This window comes from Toxotes jaculatrix, chromosome 2 (genome assembly GCF_017976425.1).
Source record: "Toxotes jaculatrix isolate fToxJac2 chromosome 2, fToxJac2.pri, whole genome shotgun sequence".
NCBI lineage: Eukaryota > Metazoa > Chordata > Actinopteri > Toxotidae > Toxotes > Toxotes jaculatrix.
In genome coordinates, this window is record NC_054395.1 from 30,335,275 (window position 1) to 30,353,187 (window position 17,913).

The following is a 17,913-nucleotide window of genomic DNA, read 5'->3' on the forward strand; positions in this document are numbered from 1 at the left end:
CAGACACACACACACACTCACACACACACACAGACTCACACACTCACACAGACACACACAGACACACACACTCACTCACACAGACACACACACACAGACACACACACTCACTCACACACACTCACACACTCACACAGACACACACACACAGACACACACACTCACTCACACACACTCACACACTCACACAGACAGACACACTCTGTCGGTGGTCTCAGTAATAATTTCTTCGGTCAGCGGGTTTTATTTTTCTGCTGATGTTCAGTCCAGAGTCTCTCAGATCAAAATCTTTGTCTTGTTCAGTTTTATTCTGACATCATGTGATTAAATGGACTTTTTAACACTGGCTTGTTTAATAATTAAGACGAGGCGTCTTCACGGGGACAGTGAGGGACAGATGGACGCCACAGCCGTGTGATGGACGGAGTCCTCCTCCTCAAACCTCCAGCTGCTGCGGTTTTCTGGAGTCTCGTTTGAACTTGTGTCTCTCAGTGCGTCTCACAGCACGGGGTTCTGGGTCCAAACCTCCTGGATTCGAACCTGAGGAGGGACGTGACCCTGGTTGGTCCTTCCGTCCAACAGTGTCATCCAGAATAGGACGAAGCTCCTGTTTCATCCCATCCATTTGACTCGTTGATCAAGTTAATGATCAAACCGGCTGATTAACTCTCATTAAGTGAGGTCCCAGCATCATCTCTGAGTTTGTCAGCAGGTCAGACCTCTCTCTGCTGATTACACTCACAATGGGAATAATTTCTCCCTCTGCAGCTTTAATGAGATCTAACATTTAGAAAGAGATTTAACTGTATCAGCGGTTAATGTCGCTCGTGGCTCGAGTCTTATTTTCCAGCCTGATCATGAAGTTTATGAGCTGAAGCTCTGCAGGCGGTTTGACTCCTCCTCATCACAGCAGCTTCCTCGTCTTCCTTTCAGTGGAAATGAGCTGATTCTGTGATGATCTGTTTGTTATTTGGGAGGTTGGACATTAAAATGTGGCTTCTCTTTCTGCTGACGTCACATTTTACCTTCCTCAGTTTGTTCAAATCTGTGTAAACGCTGGAAATTACTGACCTACATGAAGATAGTGGATGGAAACACATTCAATTTCATTTTATTTTGTCAAATTTCTCTGAATTTGCGCCAGCTTTGGACGGAAATCAAGTAATCCAAGTAATCCATCTACAACCTAATGTTTGTTTGCATAATTTGAATTTGAATTTGGGTTCAGGTTGAAGGACTGAACACTTGGAAGCTCTGAGGTCCCCACAGAGGCAAAGAGAACTACCATCCAGGGATTAGGCCGTACCGAACCACCTCTGCCTCTGAGCTGCAGTTAATGAGGCTCTGAGTGTTTGTTGCTGAGATGAAAATATCTACAAACCTACAGGAGAAAATTAACCACCATTCTCCAGAGATTAGACCCAACACTGAGCTGTGGGAAGCTATTCACTGTGAAAAATGTCAATATTAATTATTATGTTTATTATTAATTACTTTAAAATTCTTATTCACATTTTGAGATTCGTTATTTGTGTGAAACAGATGCTGACATCCCAGTGGATCAGACTATTCTCTGAGCTTCAGTGTAGGTGATAACATGTAGCCTCCAGAGATTATACTAGATCGAGATGTGTTGCTCATTACTGATATTTAGATAAAAATACACACAATCCTTAAGGAGGAAAAAAAAAGGGACATTAGCCACCCAGAGATGAGACCCTAGTCAGGACTACCTGTTCTGGTGAGATTTCCTTGGAGACTATAGATGACTAACCTGTTTTCAGAAGATAGACATGTCCCGTTGGGCCGGTCTATTCTCAGCTGGCATCTGTAATGGGAACTGGCAACAGTATCCATGGCGCAATGGATCAAAATAATGTCTGCTGCCCAGAGAGTAAACCAGACCAAAGCTTCAAACCACTAGTGAATTCAGTTCGGGTACAGACTAATCCCTGGACATTGTGAGCGTGAGCACATTTATATCTCTATTATGTAAAATCAAAGTTCTTTGTTGTTCTTTCTGTAGTACACACCTGACGCACCTGATGCACCTGAAGCACCTGACCCACCTGATGCACCTGAAGCCCATCCAGAAGCCTGATGGTTCAGGGGAAGAAGCCGTTGCACAGTCAGACCTGGCACAGATGCTGTGGACCCTCCAGGTTCAGGAGAGACTGAATGAGTTAAACCACAAACCTAAAGCTAGACCGTGGGCCAGAATAAAAAAAACATCTGCCTGATGTTCTGATGATGTCTGAGATGTTTAAACTCAGGTTCCTGTCGGTTACTTCCCCTCAGTCAGTACCTGTCTCTTCACTCATCCTTCCCTCCTTCTTTTCTCTCTTTTCATTTTCTAATTTCTCCTCTTGCTCATCGATTAGCTGAATATTAATGTCATCTGTATAAATGGGACTCACACACACTCAGAGTAGCTCCAGCCAATTAGCTAATGGCTCGTTAAGGATGGTGTCCATTACAGCTTATAATCAATCAGTTAAGCAGAACAGACGAGGATTTAATTGGTCTGCGTCATCCAAATTGGTCACATGATGCGGTCACCACAGCAACCGCATAGGACAAAAACGATGACAAGGCTGAGTCAGCAGGATCGCTGTGTGTGTGTGTGTGTCACACTTTCCTCTGATCAGTATAGAATATTTTAGTTTTAAGATGATTGAATTTTGAATTGGCTCCATTTTTCCTTTCCTTTTTTTATTTTTATTATTTGACTCTGACTCCGACTCTGACTCAGAGCTGCTCAGACATGGACTTGTCTCCGACTCGACGTAACTGGTCTTGACCACAGCATACATACATACAACAGCACTGAGGAAGACAATGGGCAGAAAAAACAAAAATTCAATTTAATTCTGTTTCCTATCAGTAGAAGCTCCCAGATATTAATTTGCGAGACAAATAATTTCAACCTGCTAATTACTGATGAAAATCAATAATAACTTTTCTCATTTGAAAGTAGCTGCTTCATCTTTTGCTCATCAGTATCAGAGTAACACATTGTTGGTTTGGCTCTGAACATGCGACTGTTCGCTATAACAAAAATACAGAACAACACCAGACTCACTTCAAACTGTCAGCTTTATAAACGAGGATCGGTCACAACGTCTTCATAATGTTGGTCTGTAACCAGTCCCCGCAAAAACACAAATACAAGAACACACAAACACAAACAAACTGGTACGAGCCAACTCCTGAAAAACACAGTGGAACAGTTTTGTCTGCGGGTGTTTGAACACAGCTTCATCAGCAGAAGGTTTAGCTCTCTGTCTGTAGTCCAGTGGGCCTGCTGCCACAAAATTAATGAGACTTTATGGGCAGGAGTCCCAGAGTTAAACACACACACACACACACACACACACTTTCCTCACATCGCTGCTCTCATTGTGTGTTTGTGTTGTATTGTTGTATTGTTGCTGTCTGAGCTGATAAAACTACAGCTCACTGATGCTGAAAACACGTGACAGCATTTGATTGACAAAGTAAAAAAATAAAACCATTTCCTGTTTAACACAAACTTCCTTTTATTTGTAAAAACGATTCAGACCTGGCCGTTCATCACACAAAGATCCTGTTTCTGGAGAAATGCCTCCACAACATTCGAGATGTGTAACCTGTTCCATTATCCCGTGTTTGTCCTGTTTCTCTGAAAACACCACAACATTTCTGTTTTCTCATTTCAGAGAGCTGAGAACATCTCTGCACACCTGAATGTGACAGGTGCGTTTGAGGGCAACACAGCTTCAATTAAAAAAAACAACTGGTGGGAAATGACTCTGTTTACACGAACATCACTTACTTTTACCAGGTTACTTGGCTTTGACATTTCACCGTAACATTTCTCTTCCTTGGCAGAAAACCTTTGGCCTTAACGCCAAAATATTTAAGTACAAATGTATGACAGGTCTGTTGTTGTTGAAATGAGAAAACAAAAATTCAGATTTGGTTTCACAGCTTTCATCAGTTCAGCGTAACAACAGGTCCAGATATAAATACATCCTGGATGAATTATCAGTGTTGTGATGAATTTTGCGTGATGAAGGTCTGAGGACTGAAACGCTGATGACGTGATGACATCGTGATGACATCGTGATGGTTTTTTCCTTTTGTTCTCAGATCACAGCTGAACACACGTGACTGAGATCATATCATATCTGACAGCAGAGGTGACGTCAGTCATACAGAGCAGGGTGAGGTCATACAGTCGATGTTACTGATGGAGGCCGCCACTGTACCAACATAGAATATTCTATTACACTGTGTGTGTGTGTGTGTGAGAGAGAGACCACTCAGCTCTCTCATCATTAATACATCATCATTTCCACTCAGAGTGTTTCTGACCTCGTCTCCTTCAGACACATCAAGTCTCTTTTCACCTGTTATGATCAAATCTGCGTGAACGTGTTTATCTATGATTAGATCTCTGACTCTTAAACCTTTGACTCTGAAATTTGCTGTTTCTAGACTTTTATTTTATTTTTTTATTATATCCTGAGATTCGACCTTAAAAAGCTCATCATGACCGAGATCAGGACCGGGGTCAGGACCGAGATCAGGACACGGTGTTGTTGTTGAGATCTTCCTCTCTGGACCAGGTGAACTGGTGGATCTCTGCTGCTGTGCATGAAGAACAGGCCTCAGTTTAATCCAGTTTACAGTAAACTGCTGAACAGAAAGTCAGTTAACCAATGACCCAGCTTCATGTTTATTCAATTATGGAAGATAATAATGTAATTGAAGTCATCCATATCTGCCAACAGTCATAATCCTGCACTGTTGAGGCCAGTGATTAAATAAAAAAACACAGACACTGGTGGAAAAGGTTTTTATTTATTTATTTATTTTCATTTTTAAACATTTTTATCAGGTTTTATTTCTTAGAGCTGAAAATGTTTTTGTCCTTTTCCAGCTTCCTCATTTTTTCCCCAAACCCCCACAGAGACCGGAGGCAGTCCTCAGGAGCCTCCAGGGTTAACCCGCCTAGCAACAGCCAAGCAGCTTTTGCATCATTTATGATTGGGTGTCAGCTGGTCACATGACACTGTGAGTCGTGTTTAATGAATGAAGTCTGGTCATCATGTTAAATCATCTGCTTAGACACAAGATTCATCTTTATTCTACGTAACAGCAGAAACGTCCGTCCTGCTTCAGACAGCTGACCCCACACAGGACCTCACTGTGAGGATGAATGATGGATGGATGGATGGATGGATGGTGGATGGATGGATGAACAGATGAATGGATGGATGGATGATGGATGGATGGATGAACAGATGGATGGATGGATGATGGATGGTGGATGGATGATGAACAGATGGATGGATGGATGAACAGATGGATGGTGGATGGGTGGATGAACAGATGGATGAACAGATGAATGGATGGATGGATGAACAGATGGATGGATGGATGATGGATGGTGGATGGATGGATGAACAGATGGATGGATGGATGGATGGATGAATGGATGGATGGATGGTGGATGGATGGATGAACAGATGGATGGATGGATGATGGATGGTGGATGGATGATGAACAGATGGATGGATGGATGAACAGATGGATGGTGGATGGGTGGATGAACAGATGGATGAACAGATGAATGGATGGATGGATGAACAGATGGATGGATGGATGATGGATGGTGGATGGATGGATGAACAGATGGATGGATGGATGGATGAACAGATGGATGGATGGATGATGAACAGATGGATGAACAGATGGATGGATGGATGGATGGTGGATGGATGGATGAACAGATGGATGGATGGATGGATGAACGGATGGATGGATGGATGGATGGTGGATGGATGGATGAACAGATGGATGGATGGATGGATGGATGAACAGATGAACAGATGAACAGATGGATGGATGGATGAACAGATGGATGGTGGATGGATGGATGAACAGATGGATGGATGGATGGTGGATGGATGGATGAACAGATGGATGGATGGATGTTGTTCATCTCTCTCTTCCCTTCTCTCTCTTCTTTTATTTCTGTAATCTAACCACATATATGTCTTTCAGGGTCTCTCTCCTCTGTATTTTCTGTCCTCACCTGTCTCAGTGGAGACAGTGGACTGTATTTTGGAGGCCTGGTGTATCAGCAGTGGATCTTTCTAACATTAATCTTATTTCCTGTCAGCGTCAGAGCTTCTTTGTTTATTTGTCCCAAATGGATCAGATTCATTCAACCAGTTTCCCTCCATCAGTTCAGAGCTCCCACTGTGATTCCTCTGCACCACAGTCCATAAGGACCGCCTCTGACCACTCCCCTCAGGCTGTGGTTGAGAGGACTGGCGGACCTGGGTCCCACTGGTTTCAGAGAGAAGTCAGCGTGATGCACATCTGGAAACACCTGTCTGCAGACACACGATGATGCTGTTGTCACATGGTTTGGAAATGTAAAATCATTTCTGACACACTGATGAAGGAGATGTGAAATATCACAGGCTGATACTGTGGATGTGGTCTGTCGGTTACCTGGCGATACAGCGAGCACCAATCAGAAATCACCTGGGATTAAAGGGATGAACCAATCAGGAAACCTGTCTCCTTACCTCCTCCTTTCCTTGTCTTCTATTCTCTCCTCATTTCATCTCTTCCTCTCCTTTCCTTTTTGTCTTTCCTTTTTAATCTACTCTTGTTTTTTTTCCTCTCCTCCTCTTTCCTTTTCTTTCTTTCCTGTCATCTTTCTTCCTCTCTGCTCCTCCATCTTTATCTCCTCTCCAAAGTCCATTCTTTCTTTCTCCTCATGGCTGTATTTCCCTAATCGTTTTATCCATGCACCATGACTCAAACGCACACACATACACACACTCACAGAGACACACACAGACACAGAGACACACACACACATGCACACACACACACTCGCACACACACTCCAGCAGAAGGACACATTACCCCCTGCATGAACCGACTCAGCTCTGCCAGGATCAGGGGGGCTGCACAGCACTGATAACAACACACTCACTCACTCTCACACACACACACACACTCCAGAGGGTTTTGTCGTCTGGTTTAATGTTTCAACTGATCGATGAGTCTGAAACATAATTCTGTTGAACAGACGACAGTTAAAAAACAGAATCCAGCAATAAGAGGGTGAAGACAGTAAAACATGGCCGGCTGCTAGTTTCAGATCAAAGCGGGTGAAGCCTGAAAGATTTCAGAGGACCAGAGTCTCAGGGCTCTGCTTTGTGTGTGCAGGACTCAGTATATCAAACACATTTCAGCCACACTGAGAGTGTGAAGTGCTGTTAGCGTCTCCAGGCTGCAGAGTGATTTAACTCTGACAGTTTTACCAGTGGAGGACCTGAAACAGGAAGTTTGTCCTGAGGTTGGTGCCACAGAAAAGATCACGGTGTCCAAAATGGGAGAGATTCATCCAGAGATTTCTTGAAGTCAGTTGCAACCAAATTCAACCAAACTGCATGAAAACTCAAAGACTCAGAGTGATGACACGAAGGCTTCCAGGCAAAAACAGCTTCAGAAGGACGAAACAAAGAGATGGACAGGCCTGGACGCTGGAGACCAGCAGGACAGGAAAGCTCAGGCAGGATTCTCCACCGCCCAAGACACAGGTGTAAACTCTTTGACAGACGACCAGAGGACAGAGGGCTGTGTAGGCTTATTTAACTTCATTATAATGATGTGATCATCTTTATTGTCATTACACTGCTTCATTGTACAATGAATTCTTGTGCTGCAGAACGGGACTAAACCACCTGCACTCTGTTTCAGACGAGGAGCGGGAACCTGAGAGGCTGTAATATTCTTTTAGATACAGTAAATCGTCGTCGGTGTGAAACTGTAGTGAGTCCTTCTTCATTCTGGTCCATTCAGATCCACAGTAGTAAAACCAGACCCAGTTAGACGGAGCTGAGTTTGGACCCAGTTGATCTCAGGTCCCAGTTCGGGTATACCCGTGAAGACTCCAGTGTGTGTGTATTTAAACAATAAGTGATGATGTTTTCTTCCCTTTCAGACTGAAGCCAACACTAAATATCACCAACTAACAAGTGTTGTCTGACAGGCAGGTGAAAGATACTTGTCCTGGACACGAGAAAAACAAATACTACAGAAGCAAATGTGGATTAATCCGCCACTGAAAATAGTCCCCAGTAATGCCCTATTTCCTCCTGTTTGTTTGATAAAATCTACAGTGAGCAGCTGGTAAGAAAATCAGTTCAATTCAATTCAATTCAGTTTTATTTATATAGCGCCTTCCACAATCAAAACTGTCTCAAAGCTCTTTACAGAGACCCAGGGCCTGATCACTGAGCCTTTTTAATGAAACTATATATTTGTGAGGTGTTTTCATAGATTTCTGTCTTCAGTAGGAACCACTGGACTCAGAGCTGAGAGCCACAGACAGAAAGGTTTGCTTTGGGTCTAAACATGGGATTTGTTGACTGTAAGAAACATGTAGAATAACACAAACCTCATCATTCAAATCAAAATGGGGTTGGAAGCCTGAGAAAGATAGTGAGTGGACCTTGAGTCAGTAATTTTTGTCAGTGCTCTCAGTTTTGATATGATCCATCTCCAAACTTCATGCTCTGCTCACACACAAAAGCAGGATAACACATGAACTTCATTCAGAAACTTGAAAACACACACACTCACACACAGGCACACACACTCACACACAGGCACAATGTCTGTTGTGTTGAGGATGTGATGTATCTGTTTGATTTCTCTGTTCATCAACACCACTGATATCAAAACCTATTTTTACATATCTACTGATGATGACTGTTTAGGTTTCACTTCTTGTTCTTTCTTTTATTAATGAACTCAGTGTGTTGTTGTGTTGTTCTCAGTGTGTGAACCTGCTGCTGCCTTGATATAACAGCAAAGTACTGTCTATCTCTTTACATGCTTAATAATTAACTATGGGGAAATTTAACAGTCTGACCAGGAACCAGAGAGAGAGAAGCCTGTTGTTTTGGTTTGTGGAAAAGCAGTCAGAGTGAGATGTCTTTGTTGTGTTCGTCATCTGTGTCTTCACTCACGGTTCAGTTGTAACAGAGGTTTCTGCAGACAGTGTCTCCCTCTGCTGGTCAGGTGGGGAACTGTGAATAAACGACGATGTCACGAACTCACCGACAGCCCTTCATGGTTGTAAATAATTCTGGCTTTCTGTTAAAAACATACATTTCACCAATCTCGGTAAACGTTGAAATGGTCTTACTATGGGAATAAATGGCGTGGAAAATAAGATTTTAATTTCCTGTATTTTATTTGAATAGATTGATAGTTCGGTTAATTTTGAAATTAATTTTATTATTTATTTATGACCGATCTCTATAATTTTGTGTAATTATTCAACGTCTTATCAGAAATATTGATGTATTACTTCAGTCGTCATTACTCATATTACTGTTTGTGTTCACTGGTAATACTTTTAAATACTTTGGCTTTTGCTCTGAATTTTGTGTGAATCCGTGTCAGTGTTCATGTCCGTGTAAATAAAGCTATTTGAATTTGAATGTATAATCGGTGACGTGATGAGCTCCACGTCACAATCTACCCCGCCCCTCTGCCTCGGTGTTTCCAATCAAGTCTCCGGATCAGGATGAGGTGGCACTGAATTCCGGAAGCCGACAGTGTTCATAAACAGAAGCTAAGCTAACAGGCTAACATTCTTGGCAGAGTAGCGTGTTTAAAACTCAACGCTGATTTTCTCGGAGTCTGAGTCTGAACCTCTCAGGTGAGTCCGAACCTGCTGACTAATGACTGGAGTTTTATTTTATCTCAACCTGCCGGAGCAAACATCTGCTGTAAGCGCAGTAACAACAACTAGCTAGCTTACTGCTGTTAGCATTAACAACTAGTTAAGTTCGCCAGTGTTGGCTCTTTAAACTCGACTGCACAAACTAGTTTATAAACAGTGTGACTCAGATTAAAGTTACGCAAATAATGTTATACAAAAATATCCAAACTAAAACATTCGCGTTTCTAGCACGTAGACGTAGCCGCTAGCATGACGCTAGCATGTTAGCTAAAGATTAGCAAATAGACGGGACCTTAACCCGACGTTAATAAAACTCCAGCTCCTGAGTTTTTCGTTGGCTAGTTAGCAGCGTTTCACTAACCCTCCTTCCTGACAGTAAACCGAACGCTAATGCTAACAGCGCGGCCTGGGCTCTAACCATCTGACCTGCCGGTAAATACAGCAGATTTTAAATGTTGTTCTTTATCAGAAAACTGTTTTCGGGTCAGTGCGTGTGTAGCTTTCAGTGATTAGTCTGCCAGCTGCGTCGTGGCTGTTTAAAAACATATTTGAGGTCTTAAGGAGCAAAACGGTGATCTTTTATGTAACTTTATTTTATCGAAGAGGCAGAAAGTTGTGACGGGCTGAGTGACTTAAACGTCGCCGTTGGGCTGGGTGTAGGTGCCCGCAGCCTTGCATGACACAGCGGCTCTGGGCTGCCACACCCCCGATCACACCACAGCATGAGATCCTCCTCTGCAGCAGGAAACTCTGTGGGCTCCAAAAACATTACAGTGAGATCCTACGGTGATGTAATCAGGCCATAGTATTTTATAATGGAATATATACCATTAAACAATGGTGTATAGTGTTCTTTAATTCAATTTTATTGTGTGTATGATATATTATATTATATATATATTATATATTATAGTATATAATGTGAATTCCCTGACTGATTGAGTGAAAATTCTTGTTGGTGGCAGTGTCAGAATCCACTTGTTGGCTGATATTATTTGCAGTGTTGTTAAATGAGGACACGTTGATTCCTGAAAGTCCTGAAAGCTGCTGCTCACTCCTCTTTAACTCAGCCTGTGTTGCACCTTTCACCCAGTTTCAGGTGTGTGTTTAACACATGAACCTGCTCTTTGTGTTCAGGAGTCAGAATGAGTCTGCAGTGGACGGCGGTGGCCACCTTCCTGTACGCCGAGGTCTTCTTTGTGCTGCTGCTCTGCATCCCCTTCATCTCACCCAAGAGGTCAGTGCTCACCTGTCCTGCCTCAGTTTAATAGACAGCAGGTGAAGCGGAGGATGAGAGGACTGCCAGAAAATGTAACCTAGGTACTTATTAAAGAAGCTGCTGGGAAACTTAAAGTCTAAAGTGTATAAATTGCTCAGACTGTGAGAACTGATCTTTTCTTAAATTTTAATATCATAATAAATCCTGCAGTCAGATAAAGATGGAAATTTGTTATGAACAGTTAATACATCTTGTATCTGGACCCATGAGAAGAGGGAACATGAGCTGTTCCAGCTGAAGAAGCGTGAAGCTCATTGATTTAAGCAGCAGACACTGAGCAGCTCTGTGTGAATGTGATCAGATTAACAGCCATCAGACCTCCTGACTGGAAACTGCCGAGCTCTGATTAACTCAGCACACAGAACAGAGACTTCACTGAGATCGATGTCGGCCTGTTTCGTCATCAGGCTTCGCTCTCTCAGGGTTTGAACCCCGCTCCAGGTGGCACCACCTCCCATGGGCTCACCACCCGTGGGAGGTGCCACAGGACTTCGGTGCATTGTGGACTAGGCGGCGGTCGCCCCCACGACCTGGGCCTGGACCCAGATAAGCAGCAGATGATGATATGACAAAGAAAAACAGTAAATCAATCAAGTGAGAAGCTTTAACCAGTTTTTTTTTTTGCTGATCGATCAGTCCTGTAACCGCCACAGCTCTCTGAAGACACTGAAGTGACCGTGTTTTCCCTGGAGAATCTGATTTATGTCGATTTCTTGTTTAACTGTTTTTATGCTGGGTAGAAGTGAAGTTCTTGTCAAATGTGTTTCCTTTAGTGTGTTGTCTGCAGGGCCAGCAGATGGAGCCACAGCTGCAGGTTTACGAGCAGGCCTCAGCTGTTCTCTGATGTCTCTGTCTGTGGTCCATTGTGCTCCTTGTGCCTGTTTTCTACCGTGTTCTGATGGTTCTGCGTTCCATCCTGCAGGTGGAACAAGATCTTCAAGTCTCGTATCGTTCAGGGCATCGCTCTGTATGGAAACACTTCATTCATGGTGGCCATCGCCATCCTCGTCTTCCTGCTGATCGGTATGTGTGTATGTGTGTGTGTGTGTGTGTGTGTGTGTGTGAGAGAGAGAAAGAGAACCCCCTCTCACCAGAGTCACAGCATCAGATGAGTTTCAGTTTTCTTTACATCAGTTTGAAAACGTCTCAGTGAAACATCAGCACCTCCCACACTCAGCTGGCTGGGAGTAGATCTGTTGATGCTGTTCAGGGAACACGTTGATCCGGATGCTTGAGGTCTCCGTCCTCATAGGTACCTTTAACTTTTACATTACAGGTTAATGCTGCGGTCAAGTGCAGTCAGACTTACCATAATTACAAGTTTCTGTTCACACAGAAATAAACAAACTCATATTTTTCCAAAATCTCTCCTTTCAAAACTGTCAAGATCCAAATTAAATCCAATATCAACACAGCTACAGTCCATTCATACTGATGCTTTCACTTCAGCTACCAGTCCACAGCAGGAGAGGCTACACAGGCTGTTCATCTGCTGCGACCACGAGCTTAGCACCAGGGCTGACCACCACGGATGCATCAATTTAATGTGTGTGTCCGAAATCACTCAGTCACTTCTCCCTCTCAGCACTGAGCAGTACGTCAAGGTTCAGCTGTGGTCTGAGCTCAGTGCTCACGATGAAAGAAACAGGACGTAAATACAGAGCTCGATATCTGTGCCGTGAATCAAAATCAAATCTGGAGATTAGCACCAGTATACGGGCCGACTGGGCAACGTGTGAATGTGGTTCAACCTGTAGGATACAGAAAGATGATGATCTGTGTGTGTGTGTGTACACAGATGCCTTTCGTGAGGTGAGGAAGTACAGCGTGACGGAGAAGGTGGACCTGACCAACAACCCGACGGCCATCGAACACATCCACATGAAACTGTTCAGAGCTCAGAGGAACGAGTACATCGCCGGCTTCGCCCTGCTGCTCTGCCTGTAAGACACACACACACACACACACACACACACACACACACACACACACACACACAGCCAGCTGCTCATTCTTTCCATCCTACTGTAAAATTCTTCTGTATTTAGATCAGTCTGCCTGTTACTGTGTGTGTGTGTTTCCATTGACTGTCACTGTAAGTCCTCCAGCCTCACCCTGATTGGGCAGAGGCCAACAGTGTGGATCTCTCTCTGTCCCTGATTGGCTGGCTGCTCAGACAGGCTCACACATACTTGGAATCTGATTGGCCTCTGAGTTCTGTGACATGCTGTGTTGTTATTGGCTGACAGCTTGTTGTTGAGCCAAAGATCCATAAACTTCCTGACCGATTATCAGCTGATCCTCGCGTCCTTGTAGAGAACGTTTCTTCTGGGTCGTGATATCAGGACGACTCATTATTCTAAATTATGGAAATCAGTAAAGCGGCTACTTGCGAGTTGTGGCAGTTTGTTTGGTCTGAATCTAAAATAAGTCGAACTCTGTGAGGGAAGCTGTGGACACTGTGCAGACCTGATTCTCTGGACGTTGCCTGTAGGGGGCAGCAGCAGTGTTGGATCGGCCCGGTCAGTGTTCTGTCTTTGTGCGTTGTTCAGCTGCAGCTGCTCTCTGACTCACCACAGCAGTGCAGCATGTGATGTAGCACCTGCTGTAACACAAAGTCCAAGAGGAAGTTCTCCAGCGTTTAGACCGAGCCCTCGGACAGACAGTCTGCTGTGACTTGGACTGTGACTCAGGAATTTCCCGCCTCAGCCAAGAACAAAATATGAAGCATGAGTTTGTGGAAAGGCTGAAGAGTCGGCAGCAGCTCAGATTATTTCAGGCCTGTGGAGTAACTGACGGCCATATTTGGAACTGAGTGTCGCGTCCTGCAGACGTCTCTCAGACGGAGAAACCTCTGTTGTCCTAATAAACTACAGGTCTGTAGTTTGGTTCTGAGACAGTCTGATCCACAGAGACGTCCAGAAACCATGAAAACACATCAGGGATCCACAGTGTTACACTGGGTCACATCACCATCAACACACGCACTGTAGTTTATTCTGACACACACACACACACACACACACACACACACACCGTCCTGCTGCCACAAACACTCCTTACAGCACCAAATGTGGATTCATCCGCTGCTGAAAATAGTCCCCATCAAATGCACTGTTTCCTCCTGTCTGCTTGAAAAAGAAACTAAATATCTGTGAATTACGTTTTCAGTAGGAACCAGAGAGCCACAGACAGAGGGGGGAAGTATTTAGAGGTGCACTGACACATTGTTGGACTTACTGACTGTAAGAAAAATCTAATACCAGACAGAAAGACACTTCAGCAGCACAATTGTCTTCATAAGTCTAAAAGACTTTTGGACTTTAGTGTTGAAACTTGAGTCTTTTTGAGCTACATGTGTATGTTTCACCTGTGTGCGTGTCTGTGTGCGTGTCTGTGTGCGTGTCTGTGTGCGTGCGTGTCTGTGTGCGTGTCTGTGTGCGTGCGTGTCTGTCTGTGTGCGTGTCTGTGTGCGTCTGTCTGTGTGCGTGTCTGTGTGTGTGCGTGTCTGTGCGTGTCTGTCTGTGTGCGTGTCTGTGTGCGTGTCTGTGTGCGTGCGTGCCTGTGTGCGTGTCTGTGTGCGTGTCTGTGTGTGTGCGTGTCTGTGTGCGTGTCTGTGTGCGTGCGTGTCTGTGTGTGTGCGTGTCTGTGTGTGTGCGTGTCTGTGTGTGTGCGTGTCTGTCTGTGTGCGTGTCTGTCTGTGTGCGTGTCTGTGTGTGTGCGTGTCTGTCTGTGTGCGTGTCTGTCTGTGTGCGTGTCTGTGTGTGTGCGTGTCTGTCTGTGTGCGTGTCTGTCTGTGTGCGTGTCTGTGTAACTTGTCTTCAGTCCTTCGTGGCCACACAGATGTTGGAAGTATAACTTGTGTGTTAACTTCCAGCGTCTGAAAACAGCAGACTGATCCAGCAGCTCAGAGACAAACACTCCCTCACTGATCGGTGACTTACAGGAATGGGGGCAGTTATCCTGTGCATTTGCCCCTCCAGTTGCCCACTACAGCCCTGCCCACCCCGGATATGAGCCACCGTTACATCACCGCCTGTCAATGTCATGCACAGCACATACAACACGCACAACATGCTTACCTCAGCTGGGAAATGTCAGGGGTAACTGTGTGTGTGTGTGTGTGTGTGTGTGTGTGTGTGTGTGTGTGTGTGTGTGTGTGTGTGTGTGTGTGTGTGTGTGTGTGTCTGTCTCTCTCTCTCTCTCTCTCTATATTAGGCTGTGTGTGATGTGTTGGAGCCTGTATGACAGATGGTCTAACTTACTGTTAGAGACACACACACACACACACACACACACACAGGTGTGTGTAGATGTCTAACAGCTGATGCAGCAGTTTGTCTGGGCCTCAGGTTGTGTTGTTGTTGTGTGTCTGTTATTGTTGCTGCAGCTGATTGTCAGTGTCAGGTGGTGGAGCAGGCGATCAGACAACAGCAGCAACAGCTGATCGATCGATCGATTCGTCAAACAGTAAAAGCTGAGGAGCTTTCCTCCGGTGACCTGAGTTCTGTCCTCGCTGCTGTGACTCTGAGCGCTGACCGTTCACCGCCGTGTTTCTGTTACAGGTTACTGCGTCGCCTCGCCACCCTGCTCTCCCAGCAGGCCTCGCTCATGGCCTCCAACGAAGCCTTCCAGAAGCAGGCGGAGGGCGCCAGCAACGCCGCCAAGAAATACATGGAGGACAACGAGCTGCTGCAAGAGGTGACGCAAACACACAGAAAGAAAACGCATTACTGAACCTAAACTATACAAAGAATGTTTTAACAAATGTTCTTTAATTTTAAGAAACATATTCTGACTAAAACGAATTTGTCAAAAACAAGCAGAATTTTGTTGTTTGGGAAAAAAAGAGCAGGAAACAAAACAGGAACAGATGTTTTTTTTAGATTTATCCATGTTGGTGTAAACATGCTTCAGTGTGTGTGTGTGTGTGTGTGTGTGTGTGTGTGTGTGTGTGTGTGTGTGTGTGTGTGTGTGCGCTGTTACTGGACTGTTGCTGGGCTGTTAGTGTGTGACACTCACCAGTAGGGGGCAGCACTGATCTGCAGCTGCTGTGGTGAACAGAACATAAACACTGGAAATATTCATAGAAGAACACACAACATTTGTGTGTCTCATTCACAATGTGACACACACACACACACACACACACACACACACACACACACACACACACACACACACACAAACTCCTATCTGTGAGGACACTCGTTGACTTTATTCATCCCCTGGCTCCTTATCTGATCCTGATCCTGATCCTGATTCTAACCTGGATCCTAAAACCAGGTCTGGACCCTTTGAGGACTCACAACGAGGGTTTTCAACCAAAATCTGTCCACACAGCCGTAGAAATACATGTACACACACACACACACACACACACACACATTCTGTGGTAATCTGACCTGGGTTTGTCCGGGGTGAAGAGATCACCAAGTCATCCGCTGCTAAAAGGAGAAATTGCTTCATCTGCATGTGACAAGCATTTACACACACTCACACACACTCACACACACACACACTCACACTCACACACACACTCACACACACACTCACACACACTCACACACACACACACACACACACTCACACACTCACACACTCACACACACACACACACACTCACACACTCACACACTCACCTGCTGTGACAGTAATGTTATGAAATGTGACAGAGTGAATGTTCCCGACGCACGTTTCACTCAGAGACAGCGAAGGTCGTGACGTTAGCGGCTGATTAACCACTGTTAGCTCGTTTGTTTTATCCGAGCTCTCAGCTTCGTTTAGAGCTGCAACAGTTTGATCAACATAAGATTAATTGGAAACTCTTTTGATAATTTAATAATTATCTAATTATTACAACATATTTGATGGTTCCAGCTTGTGGAATGGGAGAAATGACACAGGTACAGCTCAGCGCTGGCGTGTTTCAGCTGTACCTGTGTGTCTGAGCTCAGCAGGACGATCCGAGTCACGAGCTCTGGCTCTGAACCAGAATCTAACCATCGCACAACATCAAACCCCAGAACACGTTTTAATCTCTGGGATGAATAAAACATTCGAAACATCTCGGTTTATAAAGTGGTCCGGTTCAAACCACAGCCTCAGTAATAACCGCGTGGTTAATTATGACTGCGCCGTCCCAGTGACCCTTACTGTCTCTGTACAGGTGGAGTTTATGTCTCTGCTGCAGAGCTCACAGGTGGAGCTAATGAAGTGTGGTGCAGTTCATTCTCTGATGGTCGTTACACAAACCCAGCTCACCTTTAAGTCACATTAAAACATGGAAACTAAGAAACGAGCGAATAAGAACAGATAGAAATCCAGGATCCGTGTCGGACTCAGCTGTTTGACGCCTCCTGTGAGGAGTTTTCTCTTTTAGCTTTTAGTTGTGGTGGAGGTTGATTGTGCTCTGTGATCTGTGAGGCTGCGACTCGCTGGTTGAATGAGGATCCTCCAGGTCTCGTGGCCTTTGTGAACCTGAGACCTCGTGCTGCTGGATCCGGTTCACGGAGCAGTAAAATCAGGTTTTATGGCCGAGCCTCTTCAGGCAGAGGTCTGAGGCTCAGCAGCTGTTTGTCTCCGTCAGACTGAACGTGACGCTTCAGCTCAGCTTCCACTGACAGCGTCAGCCTGATCGATTCTGTGACCAGCTCGTGTTTACTGATGTTTAAGTTCATTCCTTTATTGATGCCTCAGCCTGGGGAAATGTACCCACAGCAAGTCAACCACACACACACACACACACACACACTAGCATGCACGTGCACTGGGGTGGAGCGGTGCCTTCCACCACCCCCATCTGTTGTGCACATCCATTGTGCTTGGTCGAGGGATCGAACCGACGACCCTTTGATCTGGTCCAAAG

At 44.8% G+C, this 17,913-nt stretch overlaps 1 protein-coding gene across 1 annotated transcript in view; it reads left to right on the top strand.

Annotated features, from left to right (window-relative positions):
* The first annotated feature begins 9,607 nt into the window (after nt 1–9,607).
* Nucleotides 9,608–17,913, top strand: part of bcap31 (B cell receptor associated protein 31) — a 12,253-nt gene continuing 3,947 nt past the window's right edge. Inside the window, exons 1-5 of the mRNA XM_041065480.1 lie at nt 9,608–9,742; nt 10,904–11,003; nt 11,968–12,068; nt 12,844–12,988; nt 15,611–15,746. Of these exons, the coding sequence (XP_040921414.1) occupies nt 10,912–11,003; nt 11,968–12,068; nt 12,844–12,988; nt 15,611–15,746 (474 nt within the window). The 5' untranslated portion in view covers nt 9,608–9,742; nt 10,904–10,911. The remainder of the gene's footprint in view (nt 9,743–10,903; nt 11,004–11,967; nt 12,069–12,843; nt 12,989–15,610; nt 15,747–17,913) is intronic.